This window comes from Emydura macquarii, unplaced genomic scaffold, assembly GCF_026122565.2.
Source record: "Emydura macquarii macquarii isolate MOO-44397 ecotype Brisbane River unplaced genomic scaffold, CSIRO-AGI_Emac_v2 contig_587, whole genome shotgun sequence".
Taxonomy (NCBI): domain Eukaryota; kingdom Metazoa; phylum Chordata; order Testudines; family Chelidae; genus Emydura; species Emydura macquarii.
Window position 1 is genome coordinate 4938479 of NW_027130724.1, and position 27030 is coordinate 4965508.

Genomic DNA, 27030 nt, shown 5'->3' on the forward strand with positions numbered 1-27030 from the left:
AATCATTTATGAAGACATTGAACAGAACCAGAGGACAGATTCCTGCAGGGCACCATGTAATATGCTTTTCCCTTGACCGGGAACCATTGATAACTACTCTCTTAGTATCGTTTTCCAACCAGTTGTGCACCCATCTTATACAATAGGTTCATCTAGGCTATATTTCCCTAGTTTTCTTATAAAACAGTCATGAGAGACTGTGTCAAAATCAAGATGTATCACATCTACTGCTTCCTTTTTATGCATTAGTCCAGTAACACTGTCAAAGGAGGAAATTAGGTTGGTCTGACATGATTTGTTTTTGACAAATTCATGTTAGCTATTACTTATCAGCCTATTATCCTCCAGATGCTTACAAACTGATTATTTAATAATTTGTTTCAATATCTTTCCAGGTATCGAAGTTAGGTTGACAAGTCTATAATTTCTCAGGTCACCTTTGTTCCCCTTTTAAAAGATAGGTACTATGTTTGCTTTTCTCTAGTCCTCTGGGATCTCACTCATCCTCCAATGAGCTCTTGAGGATAACAGTTAAAGGTTCCAAGGTTGCTTCAGCTAGTTCTTTAAATACCCTAGCGTGAATTTCTTTCAATTAACTTCAGTAAGCTTTTATACTTTCAGGGTCCAATAATGCAAAGCTCTCATGCCCTTGGGAGGAGCATTGCATTGACTAGGTAGCTGAGTAATAAAATAAAAGCTAAAGCTGGTTGGAAATTATGCATTGAAGTGTTTTTCCAACTAAATGGGCCATTGGGGTAGAAACTGAGACTTTTTTTAAAAAAAATAGTCCCTGACATTCCAGTGGAAAAATAATATTTCTAAATTTTAAAAAATGTTGTTTCTGAAATTTTGGTTTGGGAAATTGCAAAGTTTTGCTTCAGGAAATTTTGAAATTTTATTCAGAGTGTTTCATTACAACATCAACAGGAAACAATTTGATCTAGAAAAGAAGATAATCAATCAATACTAAGTAGCAGCTACCTTTGATAATTTCATAAATGAAATGAAATACAAATAAAAGTAATAGAATATTTCAACTATTATATTATGTCACATTATGACATGTCAGTTTCATAGTAGTGCATGTTATGAAGTAATATAAAAATAATACGAATGTTATAAAATGAAAATAAAATAAAATTCAAAACAAAATTTCAGAATTCCAAATGAAAATTTTCCAAAACTGAAATGCTTTGGAATTTCTGTTTGGCATAAAATATTTGTTTTTGTTCTGGTTCAGAATGAAAACAAATTTCAAAATGTTGAAATTTCCCATGAAATGGAAATTCTGAGATCCATCCAGCTTTACTAATAACAGGAAGAAGATGTGACTGATTTAAACAAACACCTCAAATTTTGGACACAGATGATATATCCTCACATGCTCCTCTAAGACTATTCCTATTATAACCCTTCCATTTTGGTTTTTATAGTACCTGTGCTGGTGGCCAATGGGTTTGTGTATCTCTACCCCTTCCTGGAAATTGCAATGTCGAGGGAGGATTCCACATTACTACATTTGATAACAAGGAATTCATTTTTCATGGCAATTGCCATTATGTCTTAGCTAAGGTATGAAAAATAGCTTCTTTAATTTCTCAATCTATTTAGAACCAAAAGTTGAGGTATGTTAGAGCTTTATTGCTTCATTTGCTCAGATGCCCCCCCTCTAGCAAAGCACTTCAGCATGTGCTTAATTTTTAAGTACAAGTGGTCATATTTGCTAGCTCAGAACTATGGATCCCATCTGGTCTGTGTTTATCATTGGGTTCTTTCTGCATCAACACAATATTTAAAATCAGTTTTAAAAATGTATTTACTTTTTAGTGGGCCTATTAGCATAGATTTAAGGGTCTCTCCTCACTTTGTCCCAGTGGGATATTGCCTGGCAAAGGAAGGTGGATGATCTGGCCCCTTCTTCTACAAAGACCAACCTCCAAGTAGCCCTTCAAAAATAGACTAGTAGCAGATGCTGATGGAATGGACAATAAGGGAAAGGGTAATGGGCATGATTTTGCTAGTGAGAGTGAAATGTATCATTTTGCAATTGTAGTTAGCATGCCTGGATCCTTTCCTATTTCCCTGTAAATGTTTTAGAGATCTATTTTCCCCACTGCTTGCTTTTTTTCATATGCTAGAAGATGGTTTACTTACCTTTTTTCCTGGCTTCTTTTCAGGACATTGGCAGGAGCTTTGTCATTGTTGGAGAGATCATTCAGTGTGGGATTTCAAATACTATGACTTGCTTGAAGAATGTATTAGTCACATTTGGAGCTCTGGTAAGTCACTGGTAACTACTTAGATTAAAAAGAAATATAAGGCCCAGGAAAGATCATCTGGCCCACCATGCCTGCACTTTTTTGGTTAAATGCTTGTAATATTCCCCTACGAGATCAGAGCTTCATTGTGCTAGGCTCTGATTAACACATAAGAAGAGACAGTCTTTGTCCCAAAGATCTTACAATCTAAACAGACTAGACTGATGAAGGGTGGGAGAAGGGAAATATTATTATCCCCAATGGATATAACTGTGGAACATGGAAACTGAGTTACCCAAAGCCACACAGCCAGTCTATGGCAGAGCCAAGAACCAAACATAGGTCTTGTGAGTGCCTGTTGGGTGCCTTGATCACAAGACCATTCTTTCTCTAACCTGCATGCTTTTTGATCATCTACATACTCTCTTACTCCAGGAACACATCATTGGGGAATTCTTGAATTCATTTGTACTTTTTGCTTCCATTGTATTTCCTGGAGACTTCCTCCAACATAATTCAGGCATCCTTTTATATACATATATGGGGTTGGGAAAGAGGTGAGGAGCCACCAAAAATGGAGGTAAAGTACCACCACCTTTGCAGCATCCTTCCTTGCCTGTTTTGAGGGGAAAGGGCTTGAATTTGGTCTTATGGGTCTCCTCTGGTAATATAAATCAGCATAACGCCATTGAAATTCATGATGCTACACCGTTTTTCACCAGTTAAGGATCTGGTCCATATGTTTACCAGCTTAATTCTACATAAATCCTCTATTTTCTCCTAGTTTCCTAACTTTTGTGATTCTGCCTCTTGCATTTTTCACAGTGGTAAGAGGTTCAAAAAGTATCTTTATCAGCTTTCTCAATCCTTTTCATAATTCTGAGAATTTCTACTTCAAAAAATCTCCTCTTTTCCAAGAAATAAAATGAAGCCCAAGTCCCTTACACTTTTCTTATAATTAAGATTCTTGAGACCTGATAGTACTTTGTTACCCCCTGCTGTATCCTCTTTAACCTCCTTTGTGGAGTAGAGTGACCAGAACAGCACAGATGGAAGGCCGGATTCTACTCCCACTGGCCTGATCCTGCTCCACTGAAGCCTATGGCAAAATTTCAATTGACTCCAGTGGGAATAGAATCAGGCCTGATGTTTGCAGTGCTCAAAAGATGTACATTTCCTCTAAGTGCTGTATGCTAAGTATTGTCCTCAAAACGTTAAATTAATTGACATGAGTCATTAGGGCATGAGTTTTCTTTTCCAGTTCAACTCTCAGCATTTTTCAGGGTTGCTGCACAGATCCCTGGACAACACCACTTACAAGATATCAAAATGTGTTAGGGGTCAGAGGTGTCCTAAATGGGATTGATTTATTAAAGTCCCTCCCTTCTGTAAACAAGTTTCCAAAGCTAAAGCATGTCAGAATGTGGCATCAATTTTATCCCCTTCTTTGATATTTGATTGTCATTGTGGTATATTTCATTTTCCATTTGCAGAATATAAGACTCTGTTCCTGTGGAAATGTCTATATCAATAATTTCATTGCGACGCTGCCAATTACTAGAGGTCAGTGTTTCTTCTTCAGTGTTCAAATCTGCGCCAGGTTATCCCACACCTGCCTGCTGCAGGATTCTTACACCTTCCTCTGAAGTATCTGTTTCTGGCACTGTCTAAGACAAGATACTGAACTAGATGGACCGGGGATCTGATGCAATACTGCAATTCCTATGTTCCTATTCAGTGAACCAGTAAATGGAGGGGCACATTTGGTGTAGTCATCTCTGCATATATATGCAGGTTTGTGCATACTTTCCTGGTAAAGATTTTTTTTTCTTTAGATGGCATCTCTATCTTCAGACCATCTACATTCTACATCAACATCTGGACCTCATTCGGAGTACAGATTCAAGTGCAAATAAAACCCATTATGCAGCTCTTCATAAGAGTGGATGAATCTTACCAAAATCATACGTCGGGTACAGTATACTATGCTCTTGCTATCCACCCATGTTAAAATGGTACATCTACCACCCTTCCTGCCCTAATTACTTGATTCCATTTTGACCTTAGTGAGTTTAGAGCCTTATTGAAATACTTTGCATCCATGGAACAAAAACTTAAAGTCTAGCTAGGATTGACTAAATCCTTCCACTTGGCTGAGGTAGATAAATTGAGTTTCACGTTATGTGGAATGTTTGAATCTTTTGGATTATTACACTGTAAAGGAAGGCTGGTTAAGATACTGGGCCAAGATCAGGGGATGTGGATTAGATTCCAAGCTTTTCCACAGACTTTCCTTTACACCCTGGGCAAGTCACTTAATCCCTCTGTGCCTTTGTTTCCTGACTGTAAAATGGGGGTAATATTTGTGTCTCCAAATTTTTTTTTTTTTTGGCCATTTCTTTAGATTATAAGATCTTTGAGGAAGGGATGGTCTCTTACTATGTATGTGTACAGCACCAGTCTGTGTTGTGGCTCCTTGGTACTATTGTAATATAGATAATAAAAATTATATCTTAAAAAAAGACCCTGTCTGCTGTGTGTGGATATTAAATATACCCTGCAAGATAAGAGGTTTATTTTTGTCTCCTACTTCCTGGATAAAACCCTAGGGCATCATAAAGCCAAGCTCATCCCTCTAGATCTCAAAACCGTATTTATACCCTTTGATTATGATTTATCCCCCACCCAGGTCTTTGTGGTAATTTTAACAACATTCAGACTGATGACTTTCGAACAATTAGCGGAGTTGTGGAGGATTCAGCTTCAGCCTTTGGTAACTCATGGAAGACTAGGGCCAGCTGTCCTGATGTTGAAGACAACTTTGGGGATCCTTGTGCAAACAGTGTTGACAAAGGTACTTATCCTCACTTATGTTCCAGAGCTAAATACCTTTTGCATTTCAGGTAGCCTATAATACTTTAGAAATCCTTTAACCAGGGAGTTTATGGTAGCAAAAGCTGTCTGTCTTCTAATGCTATTAGAAGAAAGAACAAAATGGTTTCTTCTGGAAATGGATTTAACCTAACACAATTGTGCTTCCATGTTCAAAGGTGATAGTTTTGTTTTTAAAACAGGAGATACATACTAAGGCAGGAAGATGTGGCACTTTTCATTTGATTTGATCACTGATTAATTTGAAAGCCCAAAGAAGATGTATTAGAATACAGGATTTTAAAAACTAAAATATATTGTTATTAACATTATGGTCCATATCTTCAGATGACATAAATTGGTATAGCTCCACTGAAATCAGTGAAACTACACCATATTACACGAGTTGAGGATCTAGCCTGATAAGCCTCATCCTGCGTTCCATAAAATCACAGAAACATAGAAATGTAGGACTGAAAGGGACCTCAATAAGTCATCTAGTCCAGTCTGCTGCACTGTGGCAATTCTAAGTATTATCTAGACCAACCCTGACAGGTTTTTATCTAACTTGTTCTTAAAAACCTCTAGTGACGGACATTACACAAACTCCCTAGGTAATTGGCTTCAGTGCTTAACTACCTGACAGTTAGGAAGTTTTCCCTAATGTCTAACCTAAATTTCCCTTGCTGCAATTTAAGCCCATTATTTCTTGTCCTGTCCTCAGTGGGTAAGGAAAACAATTTATCATTCACCTCTTTATAACAACCTTTTAAGTACTTAAAGGCTATTATCAGTCCCCACTCAGTCTTCTCTTCTGCAGACTAAACAAACCCATTTTTTTCAATCTTTCCTCAGAGGTCATGTTTTCTAGACTTTTAATAATTTCTGTTGCTTTCCTCTGGACTTTCTCCAATTTGTTCACATCTTTCCCAAAGTGTGGTGCCCAGGACTGCACACATTATCCAGTTGAGGCCTTATCAGTGCTGAGTAGAGTGTAAGAATTACTTCTCATGTCTTGCTTATCACACTCCTGCTAATACATCCCAGAATGATTGCTTTGTTTGCAACAGTATTATATTGTTGACTCATATTTAGTTTGTGATTCACTGTAACCCCCAGATCCTTTTCTGCAGTATTTCTTCCTAAGCAGTCATTTCCCATTTTGTATTTTTGCAATTGGTTGTTCCTTCCTAAGTGTAGAACTCTTCATTTGTTTTTACTGAATTTCATCCTATTTATTTCAGACCATTTCTACCTTTTGCCAAGATCATTTTGAATTCTAATCCTGTCCTCTGAAGACCCCTCCCAGCTTGGTATCATCTGCAAACTTTATAAGTGTACTCTCTGAATAGAACCAGACACAGTCAAGATCCAGGCAGCACTCCATATAATATGACATTCCAACTTGACTGGGAACTTTTGGTAACTACTCTCTGATTATGATTTTCCAACCAGTTATGTATCCAACTTATATACTAGGTTTATTTAGGTTATATTTCCATAGTTTTCTTATGAGATGGTCAGGTGAGACAGTATCAAAAGCTTTACTAATGTTAGGATATATATCACAGCTACTGCTTCCTCCCTATCCAAAAGGCTTGTTACCCTGTCAAAGAGGGATGTCAGGCTGGTTGACATGATTTGTTCTTTACAAATCCATGCTGACTGTTGTTTATCAACTTATTATCTTCTTGGTGCTTATGAACTGATTGCTTGATTATCTGCTCCATTATCTTTCCAGGTACCAAAGTTAAGCTGACTGCTTTATAAATCCCTGGGCTGTCCTTATTCCCTTTTTTATAGATTGATACTATATTTGCCATTTTCCAGTCCTCTGGGATCTCTCCTGTCCTCCACAAGTTCTCAAAGATGATTGCTAATGGCTCAGAGATCTGTTCAGCCTGTTCCTTAAGTATTCTTGAATGTATTTTGTTAGGCCCTGCCAACCTGAAGACATCTAACTTTAAGTAATTCCTAACTTGTTCTTTCCCTATTTTGGCCTCAGATTCTACCTCATTTACACCAAAGTTTACTATGTTAGTCATCCAATCACTTCTAACCTTTCTGGTGAAAAGTGAAACAAAAGAGACATTTAACACTTCGGCCATTGCTACGTTTTCTGTTTTCTATTGTCTTTCTCTTCTCGTCATTGGGTAATAGGCCTACCCTTTCCTTGGTCTTCCTCTTATTTTTAATGTACTTGTAAAATGTTTTTTTGTTGCCGTTTATGTCCCTAGCCAGTTTAATCTCATTTTGTGCCTTGGCCTTTCTAATTTTATCCCTCCATGCTTGTGGGATTTTTTATATTCATTCTTCATTATTTGACCACTTTTTGTATGACTCTTTTTTGAGTTTCAGATTGTTGAAGATCTCCTGGTTAAGCCAGGGTGGCTTCTTATCATACTCCTATCTTTCCTACTCATTGGGATAGTTTGCTTTTGTGCCCTTAGTAATGTCTCCTCAAAAAACTGCCAGCTCTCTGGAACTCCTTTTTCCCTTAGGCTTGCTCCGCATGGAATCTTACCTGTTAGTTTTCTGAGTTAACGTTTGCCTTCTTGCAGTCCATTGCTTTTATTCTGCTCTTTTCCCTCCTTTTATTCCTTAGAAGTATGAACTCTATCATTTCATGATCACTGTCACCCAATCTGCCTTTCCATCTTCAAATTCTCAACCTGTTCTTCCCCATTTGTCAAAATCAAGTCTAGAACAGCATCTCTCCAAGTTGCTTTCTCCACCTTCTGTAATAAAAGTTGTCTCCAATGGATTCCTAGAACTTGTTGGATAATCTGTGCCCTGCCGTATTATTTTCCCAACAAATGTGTGAGTGTGTGAAGTTCCCCATCACCACCAACTCCTGTGCTTTGGATGATTTTATTAGTTGTTTCAAAAAAGCCTCATCTTCTTCCTGGTTGATCTATAGTAGGGCCCTACTATGACATCACCCTTGGTTTTTTACTCCTTTTTTCCTTATCTGGAGACTTTCAGCAGGGCTGCCTTTCATTGCTATCTCAACCTCAGTGCAAGTGTATACATCTTTGATATACAAGACAACACTTTCTCCCTTTTTTCCCTGCCTGTCCTTCCTGAACAATCTGTACACATGCACAGCCAAAACACCCAGTTTGACTTCAGTGCAAGATCTGGTCTGGTAAGTGCCACCATGTACTATGAAATCTACAGTTTGCTGCTAATCACATGGCTAGTTCGTTACATGGTTAATGTGACTGTTTGCTTGTGTCATTGGAAGTGATTGGAAAAAATTGATTGAAATAAGACAAATGCATTCTAACATCCCTATTTTCTCTTTCAGAAAAATTTGCACAGCATTGGTGTGAACTTCTATCTAATACAAGTGGTGTATTTGCTGCCTGTCATTCTTTTGTAGATCCCTCCTCATATGTCAAGGTAAGGAATTGTTTTAGTTTAGTCCGAAACTTGACCTACCATAAATATATTCTGATCAGATGGGGATTACTTGCTGTATTCTACTATATATTTTAAAATAAAATGCACAGATGCCAATGAGGAAGTAACAAAACAAGAGTTTAAGAATGTTGTGATTCTTTTCTACTGTGAATCCAGTTGGGATAGCACATGTTAATTAATAAACCCTCTTCCCAGAGTTTCTGTGCTGGCATCATTGAAGATGCTGTTGCATGAGCAAGGAAGTAAATGGAAATAACATGTTTTTGCCAAGCTACATGAGAAACATAGCGGAATTACATTAGAAACATATCAACCTTAATTGTCAGCCTTGCTGCTCTGGACAAAATTTGTAGAGAAAGATAAGTTATTGTCAAGCTTTCAAGATTCAATGCTAAACCATGAAAAATAAAAATTATAGTTAAACTCATTAAAAGGTGACTCTTTAAATGGTGCCAGTTAGGCCCTGGTACAGAAAAGCATTTAAAAAAAAAAAAAAAAAAAAAAACCCTAAAATACTTTTACTGAAAATTGAAAATTTGTGTCAAATTTTTTTGGTTTCCATTATTTTCTTTTCTTCATAAAAACAAAAAATTTCAACCAAATGAAAATTTTCCAATAATTTTTATTTTGAGCAAAGACTCATTTTCCATCAAAAAGTTTCCAGTGAAAAAAAGGTTGATGAGCCCTGATGTTGTCAATGGGGCTGCTCATATGTTTAAAGATAAGTATATGCCTAAGTGTTCTACTAGACTGGGCTTTAGTAACCAGCAAGGCACTTAAATTAACAAATGTAATATCTTGCCACAAATGGTGCTAGCTCATTTTCACTATGAAATAAGACCTCTAGATCTGAATAAAAGAAACTGAATAGATGGAGATAAGATTCTAGCTCTCAGTTCACTTAGAGTATCTTCTAAATATAAACAAAAGTTACTTAAGAAATTCTCCAGGAAAGCAGTTTTAACACTGTTCAGCTTCTGAAATGTCTTGGCTTCACACTTAGTTTTATTTAAAATTCAGATCTAAAAAAAGAATATATTCAACATCAGCATCTTTTATATCCTGCTCTGTGTGATGGAGAGATATTAGTCATTCCTTATTAAAATTGCAGCAAACTGTTCTTAGAAAACTGTAATTTTACATCTCTGTGATTATGATATGGAAAACTGGATGGCCTGAAAATGGCTATGTTTATTCTGAAGGTAAAGAAGTTTCTGAAAAAAATTATCCAGTGCTTTTTTTTTATACAAGTCACTTAGAAATCACCTGTTTAATTTTGTCTCGTCCATTGTGCCTTTGAGTCCATTTAAAAAATGGTTTGTAAATTACCCTTCAAATGTTCCAAATTATTAAATCTCATTGAAAATTCACGTCACCTATATTTAAAATAGATTACAATTAATCAAAAGCATCAAGGAATTTTGTGGTGGATACTTTTTCTGCTTCTGTTGATTTCAATGAGAGTTACTGGCCCTGTATACTTCCAATGATGTCAATGGGAGCTTTTCCGATTAGTGTCAGCAGGGGCAGACATGGACACTGTATGAGCATGTTCCAGAGGGGTAGCCGTGTTAGTCTGTATACAGTAAAAACAACTTGAGTTCTGTAGCACTTTAAAGACTAACAATTTTAATTTCAGTATGCATAAGCTTTCGTGAGCTATCTCATTACAAGAAGTAATTTGCTCTGATGACCCATTCTCACTTCCTACTCAATGGTTGTCATCAAGCCTCAAGTACCCGGCTTCCCCATTGTTATCTATGCTCTTGGATATATAAATGTTGCCTTCTACATATTTTCTATGTTTCCTATTTTGCTTTATCATTTCTACCAACTGCATCTGAGGAAGTGAGCTGAGGCTCATGAAAGCTTATGCCTACTGAAATTAAAATTGTTAGTCTTTAAAGTGCTACAGAACTCAAATTGTATGAGCATGTTGCTTTCTACTGGCTGCAGTTTAGAAGGAACATAAGGGATTTCTGTAGGCGCTAGCTAATAGAGCTCTTCCTTTGGCTCAGGTACTAGAGGCCCATCTTTTTCATGAGGGAGGATCAGGGTTTCAGTCTCAGCTAACCACACGTTTGTTACGGTGAGGAGGCAATAACCTGTATACCTTTAAAGCTACAGACTTTGTCCCATAATAAAGCTGAATTTATTCCCTTTGTAATCCAAAAAAGGAATTCTTTGGCTTTCAAACATTGCATATTAAGTCTCACTGGCAATGAGTGTTTGATCATATAAACATTTAAAATGACTCATTGTTCCCGCTGCTCACGCTCTCATCATAATATCAATTTCCTTGTGAATTGCCTAGAACTGTGTTTATGACACTTGTAATGCGGAGAAGAGTGAAGAGGCCCTGTGTAGCGTGCTCTCTACATATGCCAGAGATTGTGCTGCAAGAGGAGTACACCTGAAAGGCTGGAGGCATGGAGTCTGTGGTATGTGTAATATATGAACACATGTTTGTGCACAGAAAAATACTTTTGGAGCTTTTATGCTGTTGAAATAGCTGTGTTCTGTGCTCACATGCCAAGGTGATGAGTATCTTAAAAACAGGATAGAAATATATTCTGGGCCATATCCTCAGCTGGTGTAGACTGATATAGCTCCATTGAAGTCAAGCTAGCTATGCTGATTGAAACCAGGTGAGGATCTGACCTTGTGTGTTCTTTCTGTTAAAATAATGGAAGAATTTAACATTCATGAAAATGAAGGATTAATATCTGTAGATCACTGGTTCTCAACCAGGGGTATTCGGACCCCTGAAGGTATGCAAAAGTCTTCCAGGGGGTACATCAACTCATCTAGACATTTGCCTAGTTTTACAACAGGCTACATAAAAAGCACCAGCGAAGTCAGTACTAACTAAAAATTCTTACAGACAAAATGAGAAAGTAAGCAATCTTTCGGTAATAGTGCGCTGTGGCACTTTTGTGTCTTTTTATGTCTGATTTTGTAAACAACTAGTTTTTAAGTGAGGTGAAATGGGTATGCAAGACAAATCAGATTCCTGAAAGGGGTACAGTAATCTGGAAAGGTTGAGAACCACTGCCGTAGATAAATCAAGGCATAGCACGGACAGGAATTAGGCAAACTCTGAATACAATGGATTCCCACTATATTTTAGTCTTGACTGCCATAAGATTCCTTTCTGTTCACTTTCTGGTCAATCACATCTGCCATTACACCCCAGTTCTTGCCTATATACAAACTTGCACCATTTTAATTAAACTGATTTGTTTCATGTTACATTAAAGTAATAATTTCTTGCATAAAGTGTATATGCACACATCATCTGAGGATCATAACATACTTTATAAGTATCAATTAATTCAGGTCACAAACTCTCCTGTAATTTAAGTACTAATATCTCCACTGTGTAGATAGGTAGTCTGTGCCACTAAACAATTAAGTGACTCTCAGAAGGCCAAATAGCAAGTCGATAGCTTAGTCAGGAATAAAATAAGAATCCTAGCTTTCAGTGTTCTGATCTTACTACTAGATATCTGTGTTTCCTATGGACTGTTCCGATTGACTTTGGGATATATATGGATAAATGCTTATAATTGGGTGTATGTTACATCACAGACTTCTTTTTGCTAAATGGGGTTACTCCTTTAGGACTTTGAAGTTAATGGGAAACTTTTCACTGACCCCACTGGGTATTGGATCAGGATCAACACCCTGGGACTAAGGTCTCCATTACATTAATTTTTGTTTCTGTATTGCCATTCTTCCACTGATGATAAATGGATTGATCTTGTTAACTCTTGCTATCATAAGTGAGGTTAGTTTGCATCAATCACCCAGTGATTGGTATGAGAATAGCTGCTAGTTAACAACTGATAGCAGCTTTAGAAGATCTCTCACCTTTCCTATGGATGATTTCTTGACTGGAAACCAATCTGAATATAAAGCAATAAGATAATGGTATTTATGCAATTTAGAATCCCCTCCGATCTACTACAGTTCTTCTATCTATTGGTTAACTATATGTCTTTGAGATTGCTTGAATTTTCCAGATGAGATAAACAATGTGATTAGAATAGTGACTTGTAGAAAGAATTTAAAATTACAATAAGGGCAATTTAACAAACTTTTGGTACAGTAGTTCAAAAAGAACACAGTGTATTCTACAGCTGATTAGAGTAGAAACATACAGTTGTCTGTATTATATACAGTGCCTGTCTATTGAAAGCTTTCTTGACAGGTAAAGAATTGTGGAACAAGTTGCACTTTAGTGTGTGCCAAAAGTTAGGGAACTACATTATGAAAAGCAGGAGAGGGTTGAAGCATTGTAGCATTGGTTTAAGAAACAAAACTGCATTCACTCATTATGAAATCGGTAATATCAGCTCCAAACAATACCCAAATTACCCCCTAACTCTGGGAAAAACACTGATTGTTCAGCCATCACAATAATTCTTAGCCTTCAGACTTCTTTAAAGAAGAATAAGTACCCTTTTGGGAACATACCTATACTAAGAATAAAATCTGTTATGTAGCATTATTCATGAGAGAATGAGAAAATAGGTCAGATTGCTCTCCTTTTCACTGGAGTTTCACACTGCTTTGGTTTCCAAGGCTCCTTTAGATACTGCAGAGGTATTAAAAAAGGACAGGACTGCAGCCAGGTGCTAGGCAGTTAAAATCTCCAAGATTACACATCTCTAACAGGGAACAGTATAATGAAAGAAACTCTTCTCAGAAAACCCCAAAGATAGCCACAATCAGAAGAGCTCTAATCCCTGAACTAGTTAACTATGCAGCAAAGGCAGGATGATGGACTTGTGTTTGTCCCTCTGATGGCCCCAAGCTTTGGCCTAACAATCCATCATATTTACTTAGCCTTTCATATTTAGACCAGCACTGCCTAACACCACTCAGTCTCACTGCCTGTTAGAGGCCCTTGGACTAACCAATAGCTGCAGGGACCACTGCACTGCCTGTCCTTATTGTTACATCCACCATCCTGGTTCTTGCCTGTAGTCTAGCACCAACTGAAATGGCAGGAGCCACTTACTGCTCATTGTAGTCCAAGGTTATTTTACCACATATTTGGTGCCATGCCACTCTTCAGTAACCCATGCTATTTGATCAGCCTTCCATTTGCTCAGAGGGATAATTGAGCCCTGTTAGACTTGCTACTTAGCCTTTCAGTCCACTCAGAGAAGCCCAAAGACTTTGTTTCTGTTTTTCCTCAAACGATGCTCTAAGAATGACTCAGTCTTTCTGTTCTCCTTCAGAGAGCTTCTAGAACCTGCCCACAGTTTCTTTGGCAACAGCATGTCAGCAGCAGAAAGTTCTCTGGCAGCTGCCCATTCAACTTCACACTTACAATAAAAATGTTAATTTTTTCAAATTACTCCTAACTGGAGAGTCTCATTAAATCTTTGGTAGATTTTAGATTTGATAGATCTTTATTGTGCTAGGTTTAATGTATCATCAAGGGCCTGGGACTGTATGTAATTTCATGAGAGAGGGTGACCATGGGAGCAAAGAACAGTGTGTGTGTGTGTCAGGGGTGTGTGTGTGTGTGTGTGTCAGGGTGTGTGTGTGTGTGTATGTGTTTGTGATTAGGCAAATTCTCTCAGGTTGTAACACCTCCAGAGAGATGCCACCACCTGGACATGCTTGCATATATTGGTTCAAACTGGATTCTTTAGATATGAACAGTCAGACAAAGAAAGGACTTTTGGGTAAATAGTGTGAGTTTAAAGTGACTCGGGGCCTGCTTTCTGATCCTGCGAAAGACAAGCCCTTCTATCCAAGGGAGGCCCCCAATCCTTCCTGGGAAAGACTGGAAGGACTTGACCTATTAATGAGGGTTCTTGTTCTTAGCAAAAGGCGTTATGAATTTGTAAAACAATGAAGCCACTGTGTGGGGTTAGAAGGACTGACTCTTACGAGAGCTCTTGCTGGAGTTAGGCAGGGGAGGGTGCTCCCTGGTAAGCTTAATAGCATGTGTGTAGGTTCTTTAATTGTTTTTAATACATTTTCTGTAATTCTTTCACCTTAAGAATAAATGTTCTTGCTTAGAAAGAACAGTGTGGTAACTTTATTGGGGGCAGTTATGCTGTTTCTAGCATCTAGTGAGAAAACAAAGCAGGCCTGCTTAGGCAGTCTGCCCTCCTGGGGAACAACACAGGGAACTGTGCAGCCTGGAAAAACCCCAGTCAGCAGAGAAAGAGATGTGGGTCTTTACCCAAGAGAGGTGATGGCTAAGGAGCCTAGCGTGCATGCCCTTCCTGGACCACAGAGGGGAAATGCAGGTGCAGTTGCAATGAAATATGACACTCCTTAGCAATGCAGAATTTATTTTTAACCACAGGACATGTCAGAAGTACACATTATTTGGGCCCTGACATGTGATAGCATTGTAGATATTCGAGATGACAAGTCTATTCAAGCATCTAATTTATCCCCTCCCAGTTCAGGATTTTCCCTACTCTATATTTCAGAGTTTTGATTAATTAATTCTAAATATCTTAGATAAGGAGGGTTCCAACACTTTCCTAGGGAGAAGAGCCTTCATTGTTAGGTGGGGGAAGTATACGTAGTTATCAACTACATCAAGAGCAGATATAGCAATATAACACTGCAGGTCACAAGCCCATTTCATTCCCTGTTGTATTTGCCTTGCAAAGATGTCTCAAAGGACTGTCCTGAAACGATGGTATTCAGCTATGATGTGAAGTTCTGTAACCACACCTGCCGCTCACTGAGCGAGCCCGATCTGCTGTGTAATGTCCAGAGCACACCTGTTGAGGGCTGTGGTTGCCCCAAGGAGACCTACCTAAATGCTGATGAAGAATGTGTGCCTCCAGAAGACTGTCCATGTTACTTCAAAGGCAAGTCAGTTCAAGCTGGGAAATCATTCCAAGAGGGCAAACTCATGTGGTAAGTTGTTTCAGATGAACTGATGCTTGTATGATAGATGGGTTGCTGGTTAAACACACTGTAGTCCATGCAAGAAGTAATCCCTAAATGAATTCATATCATTCCAAGGAATGATGAGATTTTCCATTTGACAATATTGGGTTGGGTTCCACCATGGTTTAATGGATGTATACCAGAGTGGTAAAGTTCAATTGCTCTAACAGTGAACAAGAGGCTGCTATAACATGGGAGGTGGGAGCCACACATAATTGGTAGGAGAAAGAAGAGAGATTAGCTGCAGTGGGCAAGGGTGAGTGCAGTGTAAGGGAAATGGAGAAGTGATTAGAAGTCAGGAGAAGGGAGGGCAGAAGGGTTAGCAAAGTAGAAATGACATTAGCAGGGGAGCAGGAATAATGAGCTGCAGAAAAACAAAGGAGAATGGTAGGGGTAGACACAAATGTGGGATACTATCACAGCTTCAGGAATGGTCTGGCCTCAGGAGTCCTGCTCATGCAGTATTATGAATGATTGAAATTTTACTTTTTTCAGAAATGTAAGTTTGATAAAAATGGCTTTTTGTCTGTATTCTTTTTTTGGGGGAAAATTTCACTGAAATTTTCTTGTTTTTTAAATTAAAAACAAGAAAGGAAATCAGAACTTTTTCAGCATTGAATAATCAAGAAATTTGTGAGAAATTGACAAAAACTAAAACAATAAAAGGATTTACATTTTCCATGAAAAATAACTGGCATTTTTCAACCAGCTCAGTATATTACTCCAAATAACACAGAACCACTGAATTATAATAATGTGCACATATATAGTAACTTTCACTGGAGGATCTCAAAGTATTTTATAAACATGAATTAATTTAGCAGCTCAACCACTCCACTTAAGTAGGTAAGTCACATGGAGAAATAGATGCAGAGAACATAATGAATTGCCTAAAGATACACTATAAGTCCGTTTCAAGTCAGAGAAGAGAACCAAAGAGTTGTGTGCCCATGTCCTCCTCTCTCTCTGAGGTGATAATTCCATCTTGGACTATGGGTGATCATACGAACCACTCACTGTGATGTGACTGATATTCATCTGAGTGGAGGAGCTTTTGGATAATGTTTGCTTTCTAGTATAAATGTGAGAACAACTGATGTGTTTCTCATTTTATGAAATATTTTTAGCAAATGTATTCGAGGAAGATTAGACTGCATCGGAGAAACCATAATAAAAAAAGGTGAGATTTTGCTAAATTCTACCACAGAGCCATAATTTAGAATTTAAGGTGGTTTACAACGTATTCTTTAACAGATAGCTGTATTGTATGCATGTGTTGCTTCTCCCAGAAATGTGTTAATTATAGAAATGAGTATTGGCTTGTTGATAACAATTTTTTAAATAAAATATCATCAAACTTGCTGAATTCTCAAAAAATAAGTATTTTTTCGCAAAGTTCATGGGATCAGAAAAGGGTACTTTTCACTTCTAAATGCTTTAGGCCATCTTAATAATTAGTCCTTCAAAGATGGAAAGATGGTTCATTTGGACTCTCTGTCCTTTTGAACACCATCATCTCAAATGTACACAAATCTAGAATTTGTGATGTGCCTAACACCTCTGTTTCTTCTTTTCCAAAAGGGACAGTCATTCCAATATCACAAATAATTCCACTCTCTGACAGAGTAGAAACAGAGGATTGTGCACAAATGTCTACAAATGAATATGTACAAATGAGTTATCTCACAAGCAATTCTATATTATGCCCTTGATCTGATATAGCTGAAAATATAAAGACCTTTTAGTACTGCTTGGTTACTGATCTCTCAAAAGACCTTTCAGTTAGGAGCTTGGTCTTTTGCATCCTAAAGGTGTGGCAATAGATTTTTTTTTCCAGTGATGACTATCAGTGTGACGTGTTGGCTCTGCTTTCAAAAGGCTGAGCTATTTGGTCCCCTGATAGACATATTTTTGCTTCTTCCCTGGATCCCTAATAGGCTGACAAAAAATCAGTCATACAAGGTACAAGTGGTATCAGTTGCTTCATGCTGGTTCTGCTCCTGACAGAGCTGGTTCTCTGGTTTAAGCCAGCACCTGACTCAAAGGATTCATGTATCAATGGTTGGGTACTTCATCCTCCAGTTCTGTTTGGGCGGAGAAGCTAAAGCCAGTGGAAACTGGCAGGTGTGAAAGGATGGGAGTATCCATGCTTCGCTGTCCCCCTGAGTCTATTCAAAACATAACATGGGAGCAAGTTTCATTGGTGCAGAAGGTGGGGGGAAGTGACTGCTGTCTGCAGCATGCTCCTCTCTAAGCCTGGCAGCTGTGGTAGCATCATCTCCCCTTCTGTACCAAAGTGGGAGGGAACAGATGTGGGGATAACCAATGACAGAGGGTGGATGATTCTAAATGGAGGTCTCTCAACACTACAAGTGTGGGATTGAAACTTACAGCATGGTTGCTTCACATGATTTCCAGGCTGTATCCGACACACATCCCAGTATAAGACTAGAAAGCTTTTTCCCTTGAGGGGGAAGGGGCAGGAGAATTTCCATTGTGTTTGTCTCCCTTCATCTGATTTGGATTTTTGTTTTTTAATAAATAACTAAACAGAAAACTTAAAATTTTTTTGGTTTTCCAAAACCATTTTCACTTCAATTTTTAATAAAAAGTTCAGTTTTAAAAACCAAAAACTGAAAAATGTTACCAAAACCCAAACAGTTTTCTGAACAATTTTTGGTTTCTAATATTACCTCAAAATTAAAAATGTCAATCAAATTAAATTTTTTTCTGTGAAAAATTTCGTTGCAAAATTGTTCTGACAAAAAAAAACATCTGAGAAGGTGCCGTTGAGGCCTCTGGAGCATAAGGAAAATCAGTGGAGTTTTAGTCTTACATTTTATAGAAAAAGAAAAGTATTTGCTCTTTGTAAACATGTCTGTCAGTTTCACTTATGAATCTCAGTCAACAGCTCAAAATGTTATGAAAGAAATTCTCCCAATCCTAGCTGACATGCTCAATCATGTATTTTGGGAAATGCCTAGGTTGGCACAAATTGTTTGATGTCATCCATTCCAATTTCACCAACTGACCCTTCTGTAATGGTGTTTCTCTCTTGTAGATTGTCCTGCTCCTATGTACTACTTCGACTGCAGCTCTGCCGGTCCAGGTGCAATTGGATCTGAGTGTCAGAAAAGTTGTAAGACACAGGACATGCAGTGTGTAAGGGACTAAATTCATTTCAGTGAGAACATGCATGGCTTACTTATTGTTCTGCATGTATGATCATGCTTAACAAATGCTAGCATTGCACTGCTCACAAACCATCTGTTCCACTGATAACAGTAGAGAAGCTACAGCTACCCACTTTGCCACCATGCCTGTAGTTGCTCATGTGAATGGCTATGCAGCAATCTGATGTGATGATTTTTTTAAAATCTTATTTCCCACTGGTATAGAATAAATGAATGCATAGAAAACCATAGATCTGTAAAACAGCTGGGTTCCAACTGAATAGCATGGACCTGATTCTTAGAAGGATCCCAGATTGGCTTTTGATTTGGCAGCTGCAATTTAGCACCCAGAGCTTATTGTCTTCACTTTTTCTTTCTTCTTCCTGGATGATTAATACATCACTTTGCATTGTATTTGTATGTTCACAGTATGTCACAGAATGTGTCTCTGGCTGCATGTGCCCCAATGGGCTGGTATCTGATGGTAAAGAGGGCTGCATTACTAAGGACCAGTGCCCATGTGTCCATGGAGGAAATTTCCATAACCCTGGGGAAACTATCACAGTCCGCTGTAACACATGGTATGATATTCCACAAAATCTTATAACTTGTTTCTTCATAAGGCAGTAACTATTAAAATGCCGGCCGGGGAGAAAAGGAAAGTTAATGCACAGAAGTAGGATTTATTTTGAGAGCTGTGCAGGATCTTCCCATCCATTATGCAAGTTTCATTTCATTACCCCATACTTCCACTGGAAATAAAAGGAGAAAGCCATGACTCTTTCCTCTCTGCAACACATTGCACCAATTCATATGCATATATGGGGCCAAAAGGTACCATCTCCCCCTTAAATTACTTTTGACCCTCTTCTGTAAATTGTCATGCACAGATCTATCTGAAGCATGAGACATGAAAATCCCTGCCTGGTTCAGAGCAAGACTATGGCCGCACATTACATGGGTATGAAGGAATGAGGGTGCCAGGTGCTTCTGTCCTTACCGATCCCTCTGCACAGGGACCAGCCACTTAAAAAAATTAAAGGAGTTAGTTAGGGAAGTGGACTGGACTGAAGAACTCAAGAATCGTAATGTGGCAGAGGCTTGGAACTACTTTAAGGCAAAGTTGCAGAAACTATCTGAAGCCTGCAACCCAAGCAAGGGGAAAATATTCGTGGGGAAGGGTTGCAGACCAAACTGGATGTGCAAGCATCTCAAACAGAGAAAGCTGAAAGCCTACAAGGAATGGAAGATGGGATGGATCAGCAAGCAAAGCTACCTCTTAGAGGTCAGAAAGTGTAGGGGAAAAGTGACGAATGCCAAAAGCCAAGCAGACCTGGACCTTGCAACGGAGATTAAAACCAATAGTAAAAGGTTCTATAGCCATATCAATAAAAAGAAAACAAGGCAAGAAGAAGTGGGACCACTAAAATCTGAGGATGACGTGGAGATTAATGATAATCTAGGCATGGCTCAACACCAAAACAAATACTTTGCCTCAGTTTTTAATCATGATAATGAGGAATTTAGGGGTAGAGGCAAGATGGTTAATGGAAATGAGGATATGGAAGTAGAAATTACCACATCTGAGGTGGAAGTTAAACTCAGATATCTCAATGGAACCAAATGAGGGAGGCCTAGATAATCTCCATTCAAGAATATTACAGGAACTGGTACATGAAATTGCAAACTCAATAACGAGGATTTTTAATGAATCTGTAACCTCAGGGATTGTACCCTATGACTGGAGAATTGCTAAGATAATGCATGTTTTTCAGAAAGGGAAAAAAAGTGATCTGGGAAACTACAGGCTTATTACTTTGACTTTATTTGTATACAAGGTCTTGGGATAAATTTTGAATGAAAAAGTAGTTAAGGACATAGAGGTAAACAGTAATTAGGATTTTAAAAAAACATGGTTTTACAAAAGGTAACTTGTGCTAGACCAACCTGATCTCCTTCTTCGAGAAGATAACTGATTTTTTAGACAAAGGAAATGAAGTAGATCTAATCTTCCTGGATTTCAGTAAGGCATTCCCACATGGGGAATTGTTAGTTAAATTGGAGAAGATGGGGATTAATATGAGAATTGAAAGGTGGATAAGGGGAGACTACAACAGGTTATACTGAAAGGTGAACTGTCTGGCTGGAGGGAAGTTACTAATGAAGTTTCTCAGGGATCGGTCTTGGGACCTATCATTTAACATTTTCTTATTAAAGGCCTTGGCCCAAAAAGTGGGAGTGTGTTAATAAAAATTGTGGATGACACAAAGTTGGGCAGTATGCCAATCCGGAGGAGGACGAGAATATCATACAAGATCTGGAGGACCTTGAAAACTGAGTAATATAAATGGGATGAAATGTAATAGTGCAAAGAATTTTTGCTATAAACTGGGGATTTATCAATTGGTAGCAACAGAGGAGGAGAAAGACCTGGTGTATTGGTTGATCACAGGATGAGTATGAGCCACCAATGTGCTGTGGCTGTGAAAAAAGCTAATGCAGTCCTAAGGATGCATCAGGTGAGGTATTTCCAGTAGAGAGAGGGAAGTGTTAGTACCATTATATAAGGCACTGGTGAGACCTCAGATTGCTGTGTGCAATCTGGTCTTGTTTAAGAAAGACTAATACAAACTGGAACAGGTGCAGAGACGGGCTGCTAGGATGATCATAGGAATGGAATATCTACCTTATGAGAGGAGACTCAAAGAGCTTGGCTTGTTTAGCTAAACCAAAATAAGGCTGAGGGGAGATATGATCGCTCTCTATAAATACATCACAGGGATAAATACCAGGGAGTGGAGCAGCTATTTAAATTAAGCACCAATGTGAACACAAGAACAAATGGATATAAACTGGCCATCAACAAGTTTAGGCCATCAACAAATTAAGTTGAAATTAAATGAAGGTTTCTAACCATCAGAGGAGTAGAGTTCTGGAACAGCTTTCCAAGAACTGCCCCAAGTAGGGGCAAAAACCCTAACTGGCTTGAAGATTGAGCTTGATAAGTTTATGGAGGGGATGGTATGATGAGACTGCTTAGAATGGCATGTAGCCGATCTGTGACTGCTAGTTGTAATTATATCCAAGAGCCGCTGATGGCACACTAGATGGGGAGGCTTCTGAGTTACTACAGAGAATTCTTTCCCAGGTGTCTGGCTGCTGGGTCTTGCCCACATACTCAGGGTCTAACTGATTGCCATATATGGGGTCAGGAAGGAATTTTCCTCTGGGTCAGATTGGCAGAGACCCTGAGGGTTTTTCACCTTCCTCTGCAGCATGGGTCAGTGGTAGGTTCAAACTAGTGTAAATGGTGGATTTCTCTGTAAATTGAAGTCTTTAAATCATGATATGAGGACTTCAGTAACTCAGCCAGAGGTTATAGGTCTATTACAGGAGTGAGTGGATGAGGTTTTGTGGCCTGCAATGTTCAGAAGGTCAGACTAGATGATCAAGATGGTCCCTTCTGGCCTTAAAGTCTATGGGTCTGTAATTGCTTCCTTGTGTTCACCTGTATGCATGAACTACTCTCTGCTAGAGTCCATGTGGGTTCTAGGCATCCCAAAATGAGTGGGGAGGAGCAGGACTTTGCATGCCTCTCCATAGCTATGCAGAGCTGATTGGCTGTGGAAGGAAGTTCACAAAAAAATGTAAGGGTTTTTGGCTCCAGGATTTTCAGCACTGCCCTCAATTCAAGACCATACTTATTGGGCACAGTTGACACTTATATGAGGAGTGAAATTCCAGCAGAGAGGAGTTGGAGAAAATCTTCCAGAATTCTGCATTATAGATCACTGTTTCCTGTACTTGCAGCTTCTAGGAAATAGTTGAATTTCTCCAGTTGCTGCTATAGTTTATGCAGTGCCTGCATTTAACGGCTGAGCACGCTGGATTGACATCTTTGAAGGTCCTGCTCAACAAGGAGGATTCTGCCATAAAGGTCATGAAGATCTGACAGGAAGAGTAAATGTTTCACTATCTAGGAGAAAATGGCATATCCATCAACTTACAAGCATTTCAGTGGGAGCACAAAGACTAAGGGAGAGCCAAAAGCCATAAGACTGTTTGGCCTATGGACAGTTGATCACCGTTTTGTCTGATCATTATGTTTTACTGGGTGCTGCCAAACCACTATTATTAATTATTTATGTTACAGTCACACCTAGATGCCACAATAGGAAAAATGCCCTATTGCGCTAAGTGCTCTGTATATACACAGGGAAAAACTACAGTATCTGCCTTGAAAAGCTTACAGGCTAAGTACTCTGCTCTTGGTTATGCTGATCTGAATCTGAGGTAATTCCAGTGAAGGCAATGGAATTATATGGGATACACATCTATGTAATTAAGAGCTGACTTTGTCCCATGAAGCTTCATTAGTGTTGAAATGGCTTTCTGCAAAGTGAGCTCCCCCCAGAATCCCCACTCTCAAATCTCAGACTTGTGTCTGGGTGACACTGGGAAAATTCATTAGTTGTTCTAATGCAATTTAAACAAACAAAAGAATCACAATATAACAGTCAAAGATATGTCTCAATGACATGACCCACAGGCCTTGAACCCAGGACCACAAGGTTCATAAGAGCAGCCCCAGTCCAATTTCCACCTAGCAGCAGTTTAGCTAGGACCAATGAAGCTCCCATCTGTGATGCCCAAAATTAAACATTCATGTTCTTTTTATGATTATTAAGCCAATATTAAAGCAAGATCTAAAAGTTGCTTACAGTCCAACGCAGCTAGTACAAGAGACCACAGTTTTCTGTGCACCACTAAAAGGGATTAATTTTAAATTTTCAATAATTCTGTATCTACCTAGAGTTATGTAAAACCATCTTTGATGTAAAGATCATAACCTTTTGCCTTCCGTCTCCTAGCACATGTAAGAACAGACAGTGGAACTGTACAGACAACCCTTGCCAGGGAACATGCACTGTGTATGGAAATGGACATTACCTGAGCTTCGATGAAGAAAAGTTTGATTTCATGGGAGACTGCGATTATATTCTAGCTCAGGTAACAAAGCATCATTACCTGTCTGAAAGCTGTTGCTCTTCACAGGCTCAAAATGTGTTGCTGTTTGACTAACTAGATGGCTATCACATACACAATAATAGGCACTGAGGGACAGATCCTGCCCCTCCACCTCTCCATTGGTGTAGAAGATCCCAAACTATATCAGACCTGGTGGTGTTCCACCACAAAGGGGCAGGGTGATCAGGATGTCAAAATCCACACATGGGGCACCCATCGCCTTGGTATCTCCCTCTAAGTTATCACACAGAGAGATTTTAGGGGTAGAGCAAGACTGATGAATCCTATACCATGTAGAAAAGTTCCAGAGGGGTAGCCGTGTTAGTCTGTATACAACAAAAATAATGAGAGTTGGGTTTGTTTGTTTTTCTTGCATCTGACAAAGTGAGTTACAGCCCACGAAAGCTTATGCCTGCAGAAATTAAATTTGTTAGTTTTTAAAGTGCTACAGGATTCTCGTTGTTTTTGCTCTATACCGTATAGATGCACGAGTCATTGTCCCCCGTAGAATTGGGACTAAAATTTATAAACTCTACTTCAGTCTCAGGGTTGAAGTAGGAACAACTGGGCAGGAGGCAGGGAGAGTTTGCAGCATAGTTGGGCTAGGAACAGGGCACAGTATTTTGAACTGGGTAAATAACGCATCAGTCTCTCTAAGAGAAGGTTCTGACGGGCAGCTGAGTACCATGGCTCACTCTCTCTGGCCTCTCTGCTCAGCTAACTGAAAAAGTAAATCTGAGAAGAGATAATAATGGAATTGGGGGTACTCTCTGTCCCACGATATTGAGGGGAAAGGTGTGGAGGCCAAGTTCAGAATTGAATGTAGGTAGCACAGTTGGTGTCACCAGTCCACCTCATCATATTACTTTCCTGATAACTACCTTTCTTCCTTCCACCAATTTACATTAACTTAGGCTTCTATAACACAGCTAGACTCCAGGGCCCAGTTCAGGGGTGATGTGAATTGACTGCAATGTATCCTTGGAAAAGTGGTGGAGATTCTAAAGGCCAGATTTTGATACTCGTGGACCATATCTAGATTGGAAAAATATAAGAGAAAGCTTAAGGGTTGACTACAACCATCAAACATGTTTAAAGGTGTAAAACCCTGTCTGTATTGGTGTTAGCTATCATTTTAAAACATGACCTCTTTTCTTATTTCTGCCTTTCTGGGTAATGCCTTACTCCCAGAGTTAGAACAATGGCTTCTATATGACCACTCAGCAATAAAAAGATCTGGCCTTAAAGTAGTATAATCTGTACATTTAACAAGTTTAGATTTCTTTACATTCCCTTTTGAATTTAGTCCTCCGAACCCATATCCAAATAATACCAGCCCGATTCTAGTGTGTTTGTTGAGTGTGTGCTATTAATTGGTTAACATAATTGAGAGTCATATTTATCCTTGGTGTAACACCACTGACTTCAGTAACAGCGATCCCTTGCAGATTATGTTAATTCTGAGTCCACTTGAAAAAACAAATATTTCTACAGCACAGTCCTAAAGTGACAACACATTTTTGTGAGTGAAACATGTATAGGTCAACTGCAGGTAGTGAACTTGGATGCAATGAAATTCTTTTTGTAGGGAAGTGGACATCAAGGTCCCTATTATTTCAGTGTTTTGCAATGTAAAGTTGCAGTTTTGCTTATAGTGAAGAGACTGTGCAGAGTGCAAAATGTTTTACAGAAAAGTTCTACTGTATATATTTGGACATGTAAGGTGTAGTCTTATAAAGTGTTTAGCACTATCCTGCCTCTTCTTCCTGTTAAAACTCCCCTTGACTTTAACATAAGCAAAGTTACAACGCTGAGCACTTCTGAAAATCCCACCTGTAACTTTCTCTGAACAAAAAGAAGACAAGAAATGTGGAGTCAAATATTAGAAATGTAGCTAATTTACAGTTCCCTTGTGGGCATTTCTCAGACATGCACTAGTCAGATAAAAAGATCTGATATACTTTTCTTTATTTGTATAAGGACTTTTGCCCCAATAACCCCAATGATGGCTCCTTCCGAATTGTAATTCAAAACAATGCGTGTGGGAAATCACTGTCCATCTGTTCCTTGAAGATCACATTGATTCTGGAGGTGAGTCCAGCCTTAACTCTGGAAAGTGTGGGAGTGGCTGATTAAATGGAATGTCTGTCTTAATGTTGAGAGCAATAAATTTACTATGCCCTAAGACTGTGATGCAGCTAATACTACAAACTTCCCTAGTGAAACCATGTGGCCAGAAAGCAGTGGTAGGTGAGGGTGGGAAGGGATGGGCACGAAGGGTAGATCAGTAGAGGGGGAAACTGGGCATTAAGTAGGGGAGGGAGGGAAGCAGGGGAAACAGCAACAGATGAATGTGTGAAAGGAGAGTGGCCACTTAGGGGATGGGAACAGGAAGAGACAAGCTGGCATAATAAAGGGAATTCCAGCACATCTGAGTGTCTGTGCTCCAGGGAGCTGCTGGGGCAGAACTCAAGATGGCAGATGAATTTCCAGCAGAAGTGGATTTCTGTGACCGAGAAAAGGCTTTTTGAGGAAGCTAGCTTGAAAGATTCTGTGACTACGAAGTCATGAGACCAAATTCTGCCCTGTTGACTTCGGTGATGGTGCATGGTATAAGTTGTCCCAGTGGGGCCTTGGCCAAGATTCAGAGGATCAAGGGTAGAAGAAATAGTATGGGGTGTGATGTAGTGATCTGAATGAGACTCCTGCACAAAATGGGATAAAAGTTTGTCTGTCTGTAATGTTGTGTTTTCTAGTCAGGTGTGACTCCAATCTTGTTTCCTTCAGTGTAATTTAATTCCTTATTCTAGAACATTGAAATCAGACTCCTGGAAGGAAAAATTCAGGAGATAACCACTGAGCCACATGCTAAAAAGAATTACAAGTTGGATCTCAGGGGGGTTTATATTGTGATTGAAACTTCCCAGGGAATGACCTTCATGTGGGATCAGAAGACCACAATAATTGTTCAATTGGCACCATCTTTCCAGGTGGGTACAAGTGCAGCAACTGAAGAACTGATTTTCAAACTGTGCCTCCATTTCTGAGAGGGCCAGTTATATGATAAATGGCGCTCCCAATTTTTCTTTCAGTAATGAATTGCCATGGTTTGGGTTTATTTTTCACATCTCAAAATTATGCCTGCAAAAATGGAGCCCCTGTTCAAAAATCATGGCATCAAAAAGAATTCATTCTAATGGATCAGAGGGCACTAATTATTGCAATAGTTAAATTATTACATGATCACATGAGTTTGAAATATTCAAATTATTGAAGCTAGATATAAAGCCAGAACAGAGTACAGGACTACATAGGCCTTTAATGGCTACATCTTGTTA

The 27030-nt window shown here is 38.9% G+C and overlaps 1 protein-coding gene across 1 annotated transcript in view; it reads left to right on the forward strand.

Moving 5' to 3' along the window:
* LOC137148069 (mucin-5B-like) overlaps nucleotides 1-27030 on the forward strand; it is a 60308-nt gene that overhangs the window by 11817 nt on the left and 21461 nt on the right. The window contains exons 9-22 of the mRNA XM_067540564.1: nucleotides 1434-1572; nucleotides 2178-2279; nucleotides 3752-3821; nucleotides 4094-4231; nucleotides 4948-5112; nucleotides 8440-8534; nucleotides 10870-10996; nucleotides 15206-15458; nucleotides 16619-16671; nucleotides 18553-18653; nucleotides 19094-19245; nucleotides 23536-23674; nucleotides 25673-25783; nucleotides 26503-26682. Of these exons, the coding sequence (XP_067396665.1) occupies nucleotides 1434-1572; nucleotides 2178-2279; nucleotides 3752-3821; nucleotides 4094-4231; nucleotides 4948-5112; nucleotides 8440-8534; nucleotides 10870-10996; nucleotides 15206-15458; nucleotides 16619-16671; nucleotides 18553-18653; nucleotides 19094-19245; nucleotides 23536-23674; nucleotides 25673-25783; nucleotides 26503-26682 (1825 nt within the window). The remainder of the gene's footprint in view (nucleotides 1-1433; nucleotides 1573-2177; nucleotides 2280-3751; nucleotides 3822-4093; nucleotides 4232-4947; nucleotides 5113-8439; nucleotides 8535-10869; nucleotides 10997-15205; nucleotides 15459-16618; nucleotides 16672-18552; nucleotides 18654-19093; nucleotides 19246-23535; nucleotides 23675-25672; nucleotides 25784-26502; nucleotides 26683-27030) is intronic.